This window comes from Salvelinus sp. IW2-2015, linkage group LG1 (assembly GCF_002910315.2).
Source record: "Salvelinus sp. IW2-2015 linkage group LG1, ASM291031v2, whole genome shotgun sequence".
NCBI classification, from domain to species: Eukaryota; Metazoa; Chordata; class Actinopteri; order Salmoniformes; family Salmonidae; genus Salvelinus; species Salvelinus sp. IW2-2015.
The window spans coordinates 39,197,132-39,216,599 of NC_036838.1; the positions used below are offsets into that span (position 1 = coordinate 39,197,132).

Below are 19,468 nucleotides of genomic sequence, written 5' to 3' on the forward strand. Positions count from 1 at the left end.
CTTCCCTCCACAAGGGCATTGCTACCACAGCTCAGCAACTCACCACTACTGCCAACATACACCACGTACACACGTACACACACACACACACACACACCACACCACACACACACACACACACACACACACACACACACACACACACACACACACACACACACACACACACACACACACACACACACACACACACACACACACACACACAACACACACACACACACACACACCCAAACACACCAAAACACAGAAATGTTCACATATATATGCATTCCCATACTATCACAAAGTTACATTTTCTGCCAGTCATCTCTTTCTGTCCCTCTATTCCTCCAGTTTATTTATTCCTCACACACATACAAACCCCATGTGTGAGAGGCATCACAATAAACATGCCACTGCAGGGATGTGAACACATACACAGGAATTCAAGGAATACCAAGTGAGGAATATCAAGATAAATCCTCACATCTGTGAAATCAAATCAAATGATCCAGTACATTTTGATTATACTCAATTTTTGAATTACCCAGGCTTACCCAAGTCTTGAGTGCAGATACGTGTGGTAGAGAGGTCTCTGCTAACACCTGCTATGGTTCTGACTAAGAGCTTTCTAAGAGCCTTCTTAAACTGAGCTTTTACGGGTATTTTCACCACTGAGAATGGATGACAATTACATAACATATGTGATGCGGAGTAGAACTCCCTATCTGAAAAATAGTTTCTATCTCAAGGCCATGTGACTGTTAAATAGCCATTACTAGCCGGCTACCACCCGGTTACTCATCCCTGCACCTTAGAGGGTGTTACCCTATATACATAGACATGGAATCACTGGTCACTATAATAATGGAACACTAGTCACTTTAATAATGTATACATACTGATTTACTCATATCTATATACTCTATTCTATTCTACTGCATTTTAGTCAATGCCACTCCGACATTGCTCGTCCTAATATTTATATACTTCTTAATTCCGTTATTTTACTTTTAGATTTGTGTGTATTGTTGTGAATTGTTAGATATTGCCGCACTGTTGGAGCTAGGAACCAAGCATTTCGCTACACCCGCAATAACATCTGCTAAATATGTGTATGTGACCAATAACATTTTATTTGATTTCATAGCTTTTGATAGTTGTTTTGGAACGTTTATGCCAACTTCGAACTGACATTTCACATAGTTTGCCCAACTCAGGTATTCCGTCGGGGGTACGCCAAATAAAAATGTGATTCATATATAAAAAAAAAAAATTCAAACAGTACMTTTATATTTTCCAACGGGGCTATACATTTGGGTGAGTTTTTTTCTCTCACCTGAGTAGCCATTGTTTCACTGCCAAAAATCTAATTAAACCATCTGGTGTTCAGCGAAATAACAACACAATGTCAAATGCAGGTAGCCTAGTCAAATAATTAACAATCAATCACATTAACCGTTACTCTCTTGTGGGTGAAACCTTCACTCTTGCGCAGACATTTAGAAAWGAAACATGCCAATTTGAAAAACAAGCCACAGGAGTTTTTTGAGMGAGAATTAAGACGACTTTCGAGTAGTAAGATATATTTAAAAGCAAAAGATACCATTAATAAGAATGGGCTAGAAGAGTCTTATATAGTGAGCTACCGAGTGGCTAGAACAGGCAAGCMMCATACTATTGTGGAGGACTTAATTATTCATGCTGCCGTGGATATGGCTGGGACAATGCTGGAGGAAAAGGCCCAAGAAACTATACAGACAATTCCTTCATCAAACAACACTGTTTCACGACGCATCAGTGACACGGCAGGAGATGTTTTGAAACAATTACTGCTTCGCATACAAGCCAGTGAATTCTTTGCTTTACAGCTGGATGAGTCAACAGACATGGCGGACCTGGCACAGCTCCTGGTATCAATCAATCAATCAATTTTATTTTATATAGCCCTTCGTACATCAGCTAATATCTCGAAGTGCTGTACAGACACCCAGCCTAAAACCCCAAACAGCTAGTAATGCAGGTGTAGAAGCACGTATATGTCCTTTATGTTTATGGGGGGTCAATTAAGGAAGACATCCTCTTCTGCAAACCACTGGAAACCAAGACAACAGGAGAGAATTTTTTAAAGTACTGGACAGCTTTGTGTCATCAAATGGACTTTGGTGGTCAAGATGTGTTGGTATCTGTACTGATGAAGCAAAAGCCATGACAGGAGACATAGTGGAGTGGTAACGCGCGTGCAAGCAGTTGCTCCCGACGCACTTGGGTACACTGCAGCACCACCGAGAGGCTTTTGCTGCCAAGGGAATGCCTGACAGCTTGAAAGACGTTTTGGACCAGTGAAACTGGTTAACCTTGTTAAAGCAAGGCCCCTGAACTCTTGTGTATTTTCTGCATTATGCAATGATATGGGCAGCGACCATGTAATGCTTTTACAACATACAGAAGTGCGCTGGTTATCAAGGGTTAAAGTATTGACACGTTTTTTTKAATTGAGAGACGAGCTTAAAGTTTTCTTTTCTGACCATCATTTTCACTTGTCTGACCGCTTGCACGATGATGAGTTTCTCACACGACTGGCCTATCTGGGTGATGTTTTTTCGCCTGAATGATCTGAATCTATGATTACAGGGACTGTGCAGGACAACATTGAGGCTATGATTAAGAAGTTAGAGCTCTTCTCTGTCTGCATTAACAAGGACAACACACAGGTCTTTCCATCATTGTATGATTTTTTGTGTGGAAATTAACTCAAGCTTACGGACAATGTCAAATGTGATATAGTGAATCACCTGAATGAGCTGGGTGCGCAAATATGCAGGTACTTTCCCGAAATGGACGACACAAGCAACTGGATTCGTTAACCCTTTCATGCCCTGCCTCCATTCCAKTTACCGATATCTGAACAAGAGAGCCTCATCGAAATTGCAACAAGCGGTTCTGTGAAAATTTAATTTAATCAGAAGCCACTGCCAGATTTCTAGATAGGGCTGCGCTCAGAGTATCCTGTCTTGGCAAATTGCGAGGTTAAGACACTGATGCCCTTTGCCACCACATACCTATATGAGAGTGGATTCTCGGCCCTCAATAGCATGACAACTAAATACAGGCAAAGACTGTGTGTGGAAAATGATTTGAGACTGAGACTCTCTCCAATACAACCCAACATTGCAGAGGTATGTGCATCCTTTCAAGCACACCCTTCTCATTAACCTGTGGTTATTATTCACAATTTCTGATGAACAAATAAGATTTTATATGTAAGATGGCTAAATAAAGAGCAAAATTATTGATTACTATTATATTATTATTTGTGCCCTAGTCCTATAAGAACTCTTTGTCACTTCCCACAAGCCGGGTTGTGACAAAAACTCACACTCATTCTTATGTTTAATAAATGTATCGTATAGTGTGTGTGTGTGGCAGGCTTACAATGATGGCAAAAACAACATTTGAGAGTGCGCTGACCCTGGTGCTAGAGGGGGTACGCAGCTGGAGGTTGAATGTTTGAAGGAGTACGGGACTATAAAAGTTTGGGAACTACTGGGCCAACTCTGCAGCCGGAGGAGTCTATTTTCTCATGTCTGTTTCTTAACAATCACATCATCAGACAATGAGCTGATTGGTTGATTGGGTAATTGTGTCCCAGTGGGGAGTGAGGCATGCTGGGTAAATCACCATGTTGACATCTCTGACAGGAGCGCGGAGAGGAAAGTGACAGCTCTAACGCACATTCACGTGTGTGTGTTTGTATGTGTGTGTATGTTTGATTGAGCGTGTGTGGCAGGACAACTCACGGCCCTGATCACTCTGAGAGTGGCTAATTCAATACCCCACGCATCATCTCCCACTGTTACAATATGCTAATTTACTGAGAAGGAAACAGGGGACAGCTCTCTCCTCTCCTCCTTCTTCTTTCACTTCTCTTTCTCCTCCCTCTTCTCCRTAGCTTCTCCTTCTCCTCCCTCCACCAGTTCTATTGGTCTCTTCTTTCTGCTACCTCTACAACATTTACTACTTATCTTATGCATCCTCTTTCATCCTTTCCCGCTCAACCCCCCTCCCCCCATCGTCGTTCTTCCTCTGTCTTTTATCTTCCCCCTCTGCCTCTTAACAATAACTATATAAATGGATCACATTTCTTCCCACTTGTCACTGCGTTTCAAAGTGCTTTACACTTGTCTCCTCTTCTTTCCCCTTGTTCTCCTCCTCCTTCTCTCTGCCTCTGTCTTCCCGCTCCTCTTTGCTGTATTGTGAGATCAAACAATGTGTCAGACTGACGAGATAGGCGGAAAGGACGCTGATGGGAGAATAATGAGGACATCAGCGTACCAGTTCCATGCATTGACAGCATTTCACCACTGGGCACACACTGGTTGAATCATCGTTGTTTCCACATCATTTCATTTCAAATAGACGTTGAATTGACGTCTGTGTCCAGTGGGTCATTATTACACTTTATTACACTTCACTTTATTGGCACTTTCAAGAGAAAGTTCTAGTTAATACACTTTACTACTCCACTGGATTACACGCACGCACGCCCGCCGCCCGGCCCACACACACACACACACACACACACACACACACACACACACACACACACACACACACACACACACACACACACACACACACACACACACACACCACACAACACACACACACACACACACACACACACACACACACACACACACACACACAACACACACACACACACCACACACCAAAACACAGAAATGTTCAGGAGAAATACTATACCCCATGTGATGGGTATGTTAGCCAGCCCCAGTCTCCTGATATTGAGGATGTGTCTAGTAGATTCACTGCAAAACAGAAAGAACATCTGTGAGGATAAATATATATGAAATGTGTGTAGTACTCACAGTCACACATACTATAATGAACAGAGTGCATGGACAGCTGCAAAGACATCTGTGATACGTATTTGTACATTTGGAGACACCATTAAATAGCTTTGTGTCTCCCACAGGTAGCTATCGTTCCCATTCCTGAGCTGAAGAATATTACACATTGGTAACAGTGAGTGTGTCTGTGCGCCAAGGTTATTATAGTTTTGTGTTTTATTTCGATTCATTTTCAATTTTTATTAGAAAATCTGTTTAGTTTCAGTTCTTTTTCTGACCTGATTTGCAAGTTTTTATTTAGTTTATTTTCAGTGTTAGGGACAGAAAGTACAGTCAGGTCCAAAATGATTGGAAACCTTGATAAAGATGAGAAACAAAGACTGTATAAAAGAAATAATACAATTAGTCCCATAATGAAAAATAGACCCATAACATCTAAGATCCACCACCATATTTTACAGTAGGTATTGGGTTTTTCTGCTTGTGCATCCTTACTTAGAGCCCAATCCCACCACTGGTGGTGTGGCAAACAATCTCTATTTTCATGTCATCTGACCATAGCACCGGTTCCAATCCAAGTGTCAATGCTGTTTAGCAAACTCCAGCTGTTCACATTTGTTGGATGGCATGACAATAAGAATACCTAAGATGATGGGTCAGGTCATAGGTTAGGTTAGGTACTCTCTCTTGTCCATGCTACCACCAATCCAATGCTTTTTAACTTTAGTAATACATGTAAGAAGGGTCAAGTACTGTTACCTCTATCTGACAGAAAGTACTCAAAGTAATCTCATAAGGGGTTTTGCTGTTTTCGACCGACCACTGGAAGTTTAGAGTTTAATGTTTGAATTGCTATTCACACTCTGAAATGGCCCTTTACCTACGCTAGCTACGTAGCRAAAATAAAACGTTAACCAGTGGAAGAGGGGATTGTTTTGTATGGAGGTCAATGGGAGAGTGTCAAATTTAGTGAACATGAAATAGAATTTCTGATTTGCTATGTGAGGCTTATTTGATTGAATAGAAKTTTTGTAATGTTCAGGTTGTTACAAATGTTTAAGTCGACGCATGTGGCATCCCGGCAACTTTGAGAAAAACAATGTTATATCGGAGTTGTGCATGTTGATCACGTGAATCTGTCCTCTCATTGGCTAGAATGTTATCGCCTGCACTTGCCTGCCCTCCAGATTTGTGGAAAAGTATTCCCATGAGTCCACTCTTGTTAGTATATACACTGTAGATGCACTTTGGTGATAGTGATGCACAAGCAAGGTCTATTTGAAACCTCGCCATTACCTGTCAGATTCAGAGGCTTGAAAAAAAACAAAAAGCTTGAAAACCCCATTACATTTTTGCAGACAGTTTAGAAAAAATATTTCAGTTCGTTTTGGAGTCAAATATAATCGTTTCAGTATAGCTTTAGTTTAGTTTTWGTTTTTTCAAATGGTTTAATAATTTGATTTCAGTTAACATAACTAGTTTTAGCCTTAGTTTTAGTTTACTATAATAACCTTGCTGTGCACACACGTGTGTGGCTGCTGGGTCAGACTTTAATGGGCTAACTAATCACCTTCCCACTGTTGACGTTTCTCACTGGGTGATCAATAAAGTCGATCAGCACACACTCCCATTTACAACTCATACTTCTCCATTCCAACCCCAGACTCAGCCATCCATCCAGCATGGAGACACATCCCAGCCCAGACAGCCAGCCATCCCCCGGGCTCATGTTAATGCAGGCTCCAAGGTGACCYGGAGAAATGTGGAGGCGTAGGTGAGTTTGTTTGGGAAGGTTTGTATCTCTGTGTCACACTGCTTTGTGTTGCACAGCTCAGCTCACACTGAATTTGGCTGTGACACCAGACACAGACACACGCACCTTTGTGACAGGTGTGATAGATGAGGTAGGATGCCTGAGGCCGGGGCCGTTGTCACAGCAACCTGGAGCGGAGCATCACAGCAGGTGATGTCACCTTGACCCAGTTTACCCTCCGAGCCTAAACCTCATCCTCAGTATGGTCTGTATAATATAATACATGCAATTTAGCAGAAGTTTTTACCCAAAGTGACTTACAGTCATGCATGCATACCTTTTTTACATATGTGTGGTTGCGGGAATCGATCCCACTATTCTGGCATTGCAAGAGTCATGCTCTACCAACTGAGCTACAGAGGAACACGTACAGTATAGTTATGCCTTTCACTCTCTCTGTAAAAAAGTCTGGCCCTTTATATGTGATTGGCCTTCATGGATCCTAATGATTGAATCTGTTTCCCTTTTAGAACCACACCTATATAAATCCCTTCAATGGAAGCAGCTGTGTGTGTGTGTGTGTGCGTGTGCGTGTGCGTGTGCGTGTGCGTGTGCGTGTGCGTCTGCGTCTGCGTCTGCGTGTGCGTGCCTCAAATCGTGTTCTAATTGGACAGCACACAGAACCAAAACCAATCAGCATTAAGTACTAGTGGGTGAGGACATTCACAGCTGACTGCTCAGCTGGCCTGGCCCTGTTAGCCTCTGCCTGGTGGGACCTGCCGGTCTCAGGCCTGTGGTCCCTGCTGGCCCCAACTGCTAGCACCCTGTTATTTCCAAGCTCGAGGACCCCAATACCTACAGATCTTACATCCCTCAACTCAGGGAACCCTCCAGTCCGCTCCATGGTGGACCCATCCGACATCACCCCGGGTGAACCACCAGTAGTCACCCCCAATGTACCCCCTGACCTAGACATCCAGTTCCCTGCCACCACGGTAGGGTCAGAGTTCCCCGCCACCCCGGTAGGGTCAGAGTTCCCCGCCACCACGGTAGGGTCAGAGTTCCCCGCCACCACGGTAGGGTCAGAGTTCCCCACCACCACGGTAGGGTCAGAGTTCCCCGCCACCACGGTAGGGTCAGAGTTCCCGTCCTTCCTTTAAGGGTCAGGTTTAGAGTTCCGTGGCTCTCTGGTAGACCTTCAGTGCTCTGCCCCTCAGGTAGGCTTTGAGTATCCTGCCCTTCGGTAGGTCAGACATACCCTTACACCCCCCCTCCCCCCTAAGTGTGCTGCTCTGCCAGGCCTTAGCCACCTTACCCAGTTAGGGTAAGGTGCTTCCCTATCCAGGCTTAGAGCCCCCCATAGAGCTAAGACCTAAGTTAGCTGCCCTGTCTGCAGGTCTGCAGTCTCTGGCCCTGCACGGATCGCAGCCCCCTGCCTTGGTTGGTAGGCAGTTGCCTAGCCCACCAGGTTTAGAGCATCCTGTCTTACTAGGCCCAACATTTGCTGCACTAGGCTTGCTGTCTCCAGACCTACTTAGCCTGCAGCTCCCTAGCCTTTCAGGCTTAGAGCTTCCTGCCTTGATAGGCCACACGTTTCCTGTGCTAGGCCCTCAGTCTATATAACTAGGTCATCAGTCCTCAACTGTAATAGGTCCGCTGTCACCAGCCCTAGTCAGCCCTCAGTCCCTAGCCCAGGTGGGTCATCAGGCTCTTACCCCACTAGGCTCAGAGTTCCCTATTCCTCCAGTAGRCCCAGAGATCTACCGTTGTTCTAGCTCTCAGTTGTTCTCCATATCAGGTCCATAGTCAGTTTCCCCTCCTGCACGGGAAGACTCTCCTGCCCTTGCACCTGGGGAACCACCTGACCTCATTTCTGGGGCCCAGCCAGCCCTTGCCTCCAGATCCCTGATGAGCCTCGTCCGGGGGTCTCAACTTGCTCCACCATGGTAGCCATCGCCTTCAGCAGTGGTGAGAGAGTCACCAACCCCAGCAGCAGCCAGCCAGCTGCCAACGACAGTTGTGGCCGGTGTACCACATTCCTCTGCCGTAGTTGGTGAGCCACCTCCTCCAGCCAAGGCCAGCCTCTGGCACCATACTCAGTGCCAATGGATGGATCCCAGGGGCCCTGCACCAGCTGAGTTACAGGGTCCCCTAGATCTAGCCCTAGCCAGGCCCAGAGAGGGCTATAAATCTTATTCTGTGCCAGCTAGTTTCTCACTCTTTCTGGCAGTGTATTTCCTGTTTCAGTATGTGTTGTATGTGCCAGTATTCAGTGTAATATTATTGCACCCTCTCGCTCTCTCGCTCTGTCTCTCTGTCTTTCTCTCTCTGTCTTTCTCTCTCTGTCTTTCTCTCTCTGTCTTTCTCTCTCTGTCTCTCGCTCTCTGTCTCTCACTCTCTGTCTCTCGCTCTCTCTCTCTGTCTCTCTCCCTCTGTCTCTCTCCCTCTGTCTCTCTCCCTCTGTCTCTCTCCCTCTGTCTCTCTCCCTCTGTCTCTCTCCCTCTTTCAAATTCAAGTCGCTTTTCTGGCATCAAAAACATTGCGTCAATATTGCCAAAGCAACAATTTATACAATATACATTGTAAAAACAATAATGAAGAATAATAAGATAACATGGTAGTAAATAATAATACAAATAAATAAATAATASAAATAAAAACAATAAAATGGTAACATTCAATAGTAAAAATTGAAAAAATAGTAGGGACAATTAAAGGCTAAACATGGAAAATGAACATGCTACTATTATTACYACTAAAATTAATGCTACCACCACTATTATTAACACTAATACTACAACTAACCCTACTACAACCACAACCACTAGTAGAATGTCTACCTCTAATATCTCTACCCCAATACTACAACTACCATYATCATTACTACTGCTACTACCACAACTATCACTACCATCATTAAACTACTACTCTTACCATCACCCATACTATCCGTACCAYTACTATTTGGAATAATAATCACAACTATAATAATAATACAAATAATAAGTAAGATACTGCTTACTATGCAGATGTTATTATTCRGTGTCCCTTGGGCTATGGCAGGAAAATACATATTTTGCTGCAAGAAGAGCCATTGCTCCTTCGCCCATTAGTATTTTTTGTTTTTCCTCTGGGTTTAATAAGATACAATTTGGAATAAATGTAGTAATTTCTGTGAATAATGAATCTCTTGCTGAGGAATATTTATCACAGTAAAGGAGAAAGTGCATCTCCGTCTCTACCTCCCCTGTTGTGCAGTGACCACATACACACTCCTCTTTGGGTAGCCATGTCTTTTTATATCTGCCGGTTTCTATTGCCAGTTGGTGGTCACTCAGCCTGTACTTGGTAAGGATCTGTCTCTGCTTCGTATCTCTGACAGAGTAGAGATAAATCAGCCAATTCATATTCTCTGTATAGGGTCAGATAGCAATTTAGTCAGCTTTGAGATTTTGTTTCATTCTCTCTCTCTCGCTCTCTCTCTTTTTCCCTCTCCCTCACTCCCCCTCTCTTTCTCTCTMTTTCTTTCTTTGTGTGTGTGTGCGTGCGTTTGTTTGTGTACCAGCCTCCTTATCCAGAGGAATTGATGTCTGCCCCAGGGTTCACTGTCACAACAGCTGATGTTCCAGACATTAAAATTAGACTGTTTACACCCTCCTATCTCTGTATCTCTGTATCTCGTTCTCTACTCTCTCTCTCTTTCTCCATCTCTACTTTCTCTCTCTTTCCCTCTATCTCTCGTATTGTAATTAGTTGGCGTGGCGATGGTCCTAATTTGGGCTTGCTGGTGCTGAGGAGGGCAGTGGGTCAGAACACTGTCACTGAGACAGATGGCACTGCCACCTTCCCCTCCCCCTTCATGCCCCTCTTCCTCCCTCCATCATCTCTCTCCCTCTCTTCCTCAAGGTGTCTCTTTCCCATCGTCTTGCGCTGATGATGCGTTGGGCCCCTCTCTCAATCCAAGGTCACAAATGGATGTCACAATTGACCCGTTGCTAAGCCCCGCCCCCTTTGGTTACTGTTGCAACCTTGGACAACATTTTCGCAGAAAGTTGAATTACCCATTCAACCACTGGTGAAATCCCCACAATAATCTCAAACTGTATTTCTAATACACAATGAAATGAAACACAGACTACCCCTTGCTAATCAGGAAACTCGTGGGTATGTTGTGATGGACTGTCATAACCTGGTAAAATTCTGTTTGTAGTGTGGCTAGCCACTGAATGGCTCTGAATTCACTGTCAGCATGCAGTCACAGCTATAACCACCTTTGGGGCTAATTAGTGCTCTCAAGTTGTATCCTGATGTAGCCAGCAGATGGGAGTTGCATTTATAACATTGGTAACTTAGCTAGCTAACATACATTTTGAGAAAATAAGTTATATTAAGTGGCTAGCTAGCTAACATACATTTTGAGAAAATACGTTATATGAAGTGGCTAGCTAGCTAACATACATTTTGAGAAAATACATTATATTAAGTGGCTAGCTAGCTAACATACATTTTGAGAAAATACGTTATATGAAGTGGCTAGCTAGCTAACATACATTCTGAGAAAATACGTTATATTAATTGACTAGCTAGCTAACATACATTTTGAGAAAATAACTTATATGAAGTGGCTAGCTAGCTAACATACATTTTGAGAAAATATGTTATATTAAGTGACTAGCTAGCTAACATACATTTTGAGAAAATAACTTATATTAAGTGGCTAGCTAGCTAACATACATTTTGAGAAAATAACTTATATTAAGTGGCTAGCTAGCTAACATACATTTTCAGAAATTAACTTATATTAAGTGGCTAGCTTGTGTTAAGAGATTTGGTGCACTGTTATAGCTGTTTTTGTAATTTTATCAGTAACTTACTGTATTAATCAACAGAATGATACTGTTGAAACTGAATACAGTAGATTACCATATAATGCAAAGTAAAATACAGTACATTTGTTTTACAATACAATTGAAGACCTTTCTGTAATTCTAACAGTAAAAAACTGTAGAACGTACAGTAAAACCTCCCCCCTCCCTTTTGTACTCTGCTGCTACTCATTGTTTAGTATCTATGCATAGTCACTTCACCCCTACCTACAAATTACCTCAACTAACTTGTACMCCCGCACACTGACTCGGTACMGGTACCATCTGTATATAACCTCGTTTTTGTTATTCTTATTGTGTTACTTATTATTMATATTTTTTACTTTAGTCTATTTGGTAAATATTGTCTTAACTCTTCTTGAACTGCACTGTTGGTTAAGGGCTYGTAAAGTAAGCATTTCACGTTAAGGTTTACACTTGTTGTGTTCGGCGCATGTGACAAATAAAGTTTGATTTAATTTAAAAATACCTTAAATGTGTTCTACAGTATTAATTATGGTGCATTGAGGGAAAATGTTGTGGACAGGGAAAGAGCCTCTCGCTCATTAACATATTTTAAGGTGTGTCTTGTAAGAGGCTATATTTGTTGCACCCGTGAGTGAGAATGCTGCACCCCCACAGAATACGGTAATATACTGTATTTTAGGAAATCTATAAACCTTGTCCTGAAATTCTACACTAACTTACTGGCCAATTGCTGCCAGTAATTTACTGCAATTGAGAATACAGTACCATACCTAATTTTTGGAGCACCAAAAGCCTTTTGAAAACTAGTGGGTGCATGGTATTGTTGTTTCTCACTCATTTAACTTGCCTAGTTAAATGAAGGTTAACACAGGGGAGGAGATAGGGATGAATGACTTCTCCAAAGAGAGGCATATTGGATAGACTGCTTGGGAAATCTTGCTGCAGCAGGCCTCAATGAGGAATGTTCATTTTCTTGTTTTTTTGTAGAAGGCTATACATATATAGGCCAAAAATACCCTCCTAWCATTTAGGCTATGACATCATAATGTATCTTTATTGTGTTTGTTTATGTTTTTATTTGATTTTCATGTTCCCCACAGCTCCCCCTGCTGGGTTCTCTTAATTGGGCCAATACTAACTGTGAATGTATAATTATGCACACCTGTGTTTGGTGTTGTTGTGACATTGATTGCCATTGCCTTGCACGCTGAAGAAGGGGTCATACCTGAAACGTTTGTGCGGCAATAAAAATATGTACATTTAAGTTTATTCGCCGGAGTGCTGTCCAATTGTATTCTTTGGAAATACTACCACATACCACTTAAATTGACACAGGACTGTCATAAACTGGTGCAACAAATATAATCACTTACAAGTCATGCCTTAAAATATGTTAATGAGCCAGTGATTCATTCTACTCCCACAATATTTCACAATGCATCATAATTTACAGTATGCTGCAATAAATACATAGCAAAACAKCAATACAGTACTTTATTGTTAAAACCCTCCTGTTGTGTTCGTTTCATGTTAATTAATTCTGTGTTCCCGGTCCATTATAGCTGATTATAAATCCATAATAATACATATATTATCACCTAATATTGTGTTAGATCTTTTTATCAACTTAAGTTCTTGTGAACATTACAAGTTTTGAACTTCTATTTGCTATTTATGGCCTGTAGGACTCATTGACCTGAACTCATACAACTAGTTTTTGAGTAAAAAAACCCATAATGTATGGATTATTATTTTGACTATAACAAATCCTCAGATGAAACATATTGTGCTATTTACCACAGACTACTTTGTGTCAAAGTTTAACAAGGACTCTCTCCTCCTCACCAGTGTCATGATCAAAGATATGATCAAGAGCCTCACATACAGTAACCTGTAACCTTATCCTTTGTAATTACAGTAAAATACTGTAGAAATAATTTTCCTACAGTTTAATAGTCACTTTTATTGTATTGTACTGTGTTTCATTGCTCTGGCATCAAGTTACTGTGAATATCTCAGTATTATATTGGCACTATCCAGAGACAGTCAGAGATATATGACAACATTTTCAGTTACGGTTACAGAAACGTTTTACTTGCTATGACTGTGATATGTTTTTTTTAATCAACCTTGGTTGAATGCAATGACTGTACGTTTGTAAGGATAGGAGCATCTGCTAAATGATCAAAATGTAAATGAAAAAATATAACTTGCAAAGAACACTGGGTAATATGTCGTTGCATGGGTAATTCCAGTAATATAGTGTAATTTAGATTACAGTAGCTGTACTRTAAAATAAATTATAGTTACTTAATGGCCAATTGCTGCCAGTTACTGTCAATTTTACAGCTGAGCTAGCATCTGAGCCAGCTGAGCTAGCAAACAATGTAACAAAAGTATAATTGGATTTGAAAAATACTTAATGAACTGTCACGGCCGTTGTAAGGAGGAGACCAAGGTGCAGCGTGGTATGCGTATATTCTTATTTATTATAAGAACGAACACTGAACAAACGAACAAACGAACAAAACGAACCGTGAAGCTAATATGAGTAGTGCAGACAGGCACTACTCATGGCCCGTCGTTGGAGGTTCCGGACTGTGGCCCGTCATTGGAGGTTCCGGACTGTGGCCCGTCGTTGGAGGTTCTGGACTGTGGCCCGTCGCCGGAAGCTCTGGACTGGGAACTGTCGCCGGAAGCTCTGGACTGGGTACTGTCGCCGGAAGCTCTGGACTGGGTACTGTCGCTGGAAGCTCTGGACTGGGAACTGTCGCCGGAAGCTCTGGACTGGGTACTGTTGCCGGAAGCTCTGGACTGGGTACTGTCGCCGGAAGCTCTGGACTATGGAAGCGCACTAAAAGCCTGATGCGTGGTGCCGGAACTGGTGGTACCGGGCTGAGGACACGCACCTCAGGGCGAGTGCGGGGAAGAGGCACAGGCCGTACTGGACTGTGGAAGCGCACTGGAGGCCTGATGCGTGGTGCCGGAACTGGTGGTACTGGGCTGATGACACGCATCTCAGGGCGAGTGCGAAGAGGAGGCACAGGACGTACTGGACTGTGGAGGCGCACTGGAGATCTGGAACGTAGCGCTGCCACAATGCGTCCTGGCTGGATGCTCACTTGAGCCCGGCAAGTGCGAAGAGCTGGAACAGAGCGCACTGGGCTATGAATGCGAACTGGAGACACCATGAGCATCTCTGCATAACACGGTGCCTGACCAGTCACACGCTCCCCACGGTAAGCACAAAGAGTTGGCTCAGGTCTCCAACCTGACTCAGCCAATCTCCTCGTGTGCCCCCCCCCCCAAATTTTTTTTATTGGGGCTGCCTCTCGTGCTTGCCTCGTTTGTATTTTTCATCGTAATATCGCCGTTCCGCTTTCGCTGCCTCTATTTCTTCCTTCGGAAGGCGATACTCCCCCGCCTGCGTCCAGGGTCCTGCTCCATCCAGAATCTCTTCCCATGTCTATTCCTCCTGAACACGCTGCTTGGTCCTTTTGTGGTGGGTTCTTCTGTCACGGCCGTTGTAAGGAGGAGACCAAGGTGCAGCATGGTATGCGTCCATTCTTATTTATTWTAAGAACGAACACTGAACAAACRAACAAAATAACAAAACRAACCGTGAAGCTAATATGAGTAGTGCAGACAGGCAACTAAACATAGAACAAGAACCCACGAACACCAAAAGGAAAATGGCTACCTAAATATGATCCCCAATCAGAGACAACGATAAACAGCTGCCTCTGATTGGGAACCATATCAGGCCACCATAGACATACAAATACCTAGACCTACAAAAACCCTAGACTTACAAAAAACCCTAGGCAATACAAAAACTAACGTACCCACCCTAGTCACACCCACCCTAGTCACATGAACAGGCTCTGCATTTCAGGAATCAMAGTAGCAAGTATCCCTGGTGCACTGTTCAATCATTTAGCCATTTAAACATGTATTTTTTWAAAGAAAACTCTCAGTTTTTGCCATAGCACTCACTGGCTTCCATGTGATTTAAACGTGAGCTTGTCCGAGGTGTCGGCCTCAACGACAATTGGTTGATTGGTTGCCCAAAATTCTGGTGTGGGGCTAAGTGAAGGGTCAATTACCCGCCTTTAAGTATTAGTCAGCTCAAGTACATAATGAAAATATCAGCCCAACATGACTTGATCTAATCATTCTGCCAGGCACTGAGAGAATACTGCTGTTCCGTTGTTAATAAAGAGCAAAAAACAAGACAAGTTTCTCTGCCAGACTTTCAGACATCATATCACGCCAAAGCCTTTGAAGACATAAGGCATCTCAATGGTATTCATTTAATTTCCTCTCAAATGAAATATCCCTCTGTCTTTGAGGATGGTACAAGTAATKTAGTTAATTTGGTCTACCTGTCTGGAATAGGACTTATACACAACAACCAACACTGTATGTTTCTCTTTAAAGTGACATAGATAGTGTGGAAGGAGCAGGCAGTGGGACAGTAATTAGAATGATTTGTTCCTGTCTACTCCTCTGGTTCTACTCCTGACTCAAAGAGAAGGCATAGAGACAGAAGATGTTAACTCTGATATATGAGAGAGAGAGAGGTCCAGAAAGACAATATAGAGACCAGATAGTAATGTGAAATAGCTAGTTCTTGACTGGTGCAGACACCCAAACATGCCCTGGAGAGTAGCCTAACTCAATGCCAGGTCTGCAGACTGTTTCCCGAACACTGCCATGGAGAGAGTGAATAAGCTTGGATACTACTTGCAGTAGTTGTAACAGTAGTAGCGGATCTGGTGCAGTTTCAATATTGTTATAGTAGTAGTATTACAGTATATTATGATATTGTTATTTTCCAAGTACAACCACTCCAGTAGTGCCGACAGCGAGAGAATACAAATTTAGCTTGAGGGACCAGGGTGCTTTCCTAAAGGGCTCTCCGCTTGAAATTGAGTGTGTTCATCTTTCCCGGCTCTCTGTTTATAACAGAAACACACAAAAATAAACCCTTGTCTTTCTCTCGCTCTCTCTTTCTCTCTCTCTCAATTCAATTCAATTTAAGGGCTTTATTGGCATGGGTAACATATGTTAACATTGCCAAAGCAAGTGAAGTAGATAATAAACAAAAGTGAAATAAACAATAAAAATTAACAGTAAACATTACACTCATGAAAGTTCCAAAATAATAAAGACATTTCAAATGTCATATTATGTGCGAATAGATAAAGTACAAAAGGGAAAATAAATCAACATAAATATGGGTTGTATTTACAATGGTGTTCGTTACCCTTTTCTTGTGGCAACAGGTCACAAATATTGCTGCTGTGATGGCACACAGTAGTATTTCACCCAATAGATATGGGAATTTTTCAAAATATGTGTCTCTAATATGGTCATACATTTGGAAGGAGGTTAGGAAGTGCAGCTCAGTTTCCACCTCATTTTGTGGGCAGTGTGCACATAGCCTGTCTACGGCGGCCTTTCTTATTAATAGCATGGCTATGCTCACTGAGTCTGTACATAGTCAAAGCTTTCCTTAAGTTTGGGTCAGTCACAGTGGTCAGGTATTCTGCCACTGTGTACTCTCTGTTCAGGGCCAAATAGCAATCTAGTTTGCTCTGTTTTTTGGTTAATTCTTTCCAATGTGTCAAGTAATTATCTTTTTGTTTTCTCATGATTTGGTTGGGTTTCATTGTGTTGCTGTCCTGGGGCTCTGTGGGGTCTGTTTGTGTTTGTGAACAGAGCCCCAGGACCAGCTTGCTTAGGGGACTCTTCTTCAGGTTCATCTAACTGTAGGTGATKGCTTTGTTATGGAAGGTTTGGGAATCGCTTCCTTTTAAGTGGTTGTAGAATTTAACGTCTCTTTTCTGGATTTTGATAATTAGCGGGTATCGGCCTAATTCTACTCTGCATGTATTATTTCGCGTTTTACGTTGTACATGKAGGATATTTTTACAGAATTCTGCATGCAGAGTCTCAATTTGGTGTTTGTCCCATTTTGTAAATTCTTGGTTGGTGAGCGGAACCCAGACCTCACAACCATAAAGGGCAATGGGTTCTATAACTGATTCAAGTATTTTTAGCCAGATCCTAATTGGTAAGCTGAATTTTACGTTCCTTTTCATGGCATAAAAGGCCCTTCTTGCCTTGTCTCTCAGATCGTTCACAGCTTTGTGGAAATTACCTGTGGCACGGATGTTTAGGCCAAGGTATGTATAGTTTTTTGTGTGCTCTAGGGCAACAGTGTCTAGATGACATTTGTATTTGTGGTCCTGGCAACTGGACCTTTTTTGGAACACCATTATCTTTGTCTTACTGAGATTTACTGTCAGGGCCCAGGTCTGACAGAATCTGTGAAGAAGATCTAGGTGCTGCTGTAGGCCCTCCTTGGGTTGAGGACAGAAGCACCAGATCATCAGCAAACAGTAGACCTTTGACTTCAGATTCTAGTAGGGTGAGGCCGGATGCTGCAGACTGTTCTAGTGCCCTCGCCAATTTGTTGATATATTTGTTGAAGAGGGTGGGGCTTAAGCTACATCCCTGTCTCACCCCACGGCCCCGTGGAAAGAAATGTGTGGTTTTTGCCAATTTTAACCACACACTTGTTGTTTGTGTACATGGATTTTATTATGTTGTATGTTTTTCCCCCAACACCACTTTCTATCAATTTGTATAGCAGACCTTCATGCCGAATTGAGACAAAAGCTTTTTTGAAATCAACAAAGCATGAGAAGACTTTGCCTTTGTTTTGGTTTGTTTGTTTGTCAATTAGGGTGTACAGAGTGAATACGTGGTATGTCGTATGGTATAGACATTTGCTCAGTACATTGTTATCAYTGATTTTCCCAAGGTTGCTGTTGACGCATATCCCACGGTAGTTATTGGGGTCAAATTTATCTCCACTTTTGTGGATTGGGGTGATCAGTCCTTGATTCCAAATATTGGGAAATATGCCAGAGCTAAGGATGATGTTAAAGAGTTTTAGTATAGCCAACTGGAATTTGTGGTCTGTATATTTTATTATTTCATTGAGGATACCATCAACACCACAGGCCTTTTTTGGGTTGGAGGGTTTGTATTTTGTCCTGTAGTTCGTTCAATGTAAATCGGAGAGTCCAGTGGGTTCTGGCTGTCTTTAATAGTTGATTCTATGATTTGTATTTGATTATGTATATGTTTTTGCCGTTTGTTCTTTGTTATAGGGCCAAAAAGATTGGAGAAGTTTACCCATACATCTCTTCGTGTTGTTGTTTGTTTAGTGTTTTCCAATTTTCCCAGAAGTGGTTAGTCTATGGATTCTTCCATTGAGCTGATTTCTGACGTGCTGTTCCTTCTTTTCCATAGTGTATTTMTGTATTGTTTTCATGATTCACCATAGTGAGGCATAGGATCAGGTTTTCTGGGTCTCCACATTTTTGGTTGGATAGGTTTCTCAATTTCTTTCTTAGGTTTTTGCATTCTTCATCAAACCATTTGTCATTGTTGATCATTTTCTTTGGTTTTCTGTTTTGATTTGATAGGGAAGCTACGAGGTCAAATATACTGTTTAGGTTTTCTACTGCCAAGTTTACACCTTCACTATTACAGTGAAACATTTTGTCCAGGAAATTGTTTAAAAGGGATTTAATTTGTTGTTGCCTAATTGTTTTTTGGTAGGTTTCCACATTACTTTCCTTACATCTATAGCATTCAGTTCCTTTGGCTTTGATGCCTCATGATTGAGTATTGCTCTGTTCAAGTAGAGTGTGATTTTGCTGTGATCTGATAGGGGTGTCAGTGGTGACTGAACTCTCTGAGAGACTCTGGGTTGAGGTCAGTGATAAAGTACTACTACCAAGAGATGAGCTATACTGTAGGTGTACCTACCATAGGAGTCCCATCGAAGCCTAGCATTGACTATGTACATACCCAGCGTGCGACAGAGCTGCAGGAGTTGTGACCCATTTTTGTTGATTGGTCTGTCTGTCTGTCTGTCTGTCTGTCTGTCTGTCTGTCTGTCTGTCTGTCTGTCTGTCTGTCTGTCT

At 42.3% G+C, this 19,468-nt stretch overlaps 1 protein-coding gene across 1 annotated transcript in view; it reads right to left on the reverse strand.

Annotated features, from left to right (window-relative positions):
* epha8 (eph receptor A8) overlaps positions 1–19,468 on the reverse strand; it is a 102,322-nt gene that overhangs the window by 54,416 nt on the left and 28,438 nt on the right. Inside the window, 1 exon segment of the mRNA XM_070444838.1 lies at positions 4,750–4,814. Coding sequence (XP_070300939.1) covers positions 4,750–4,814 — 65 coding nt within the window.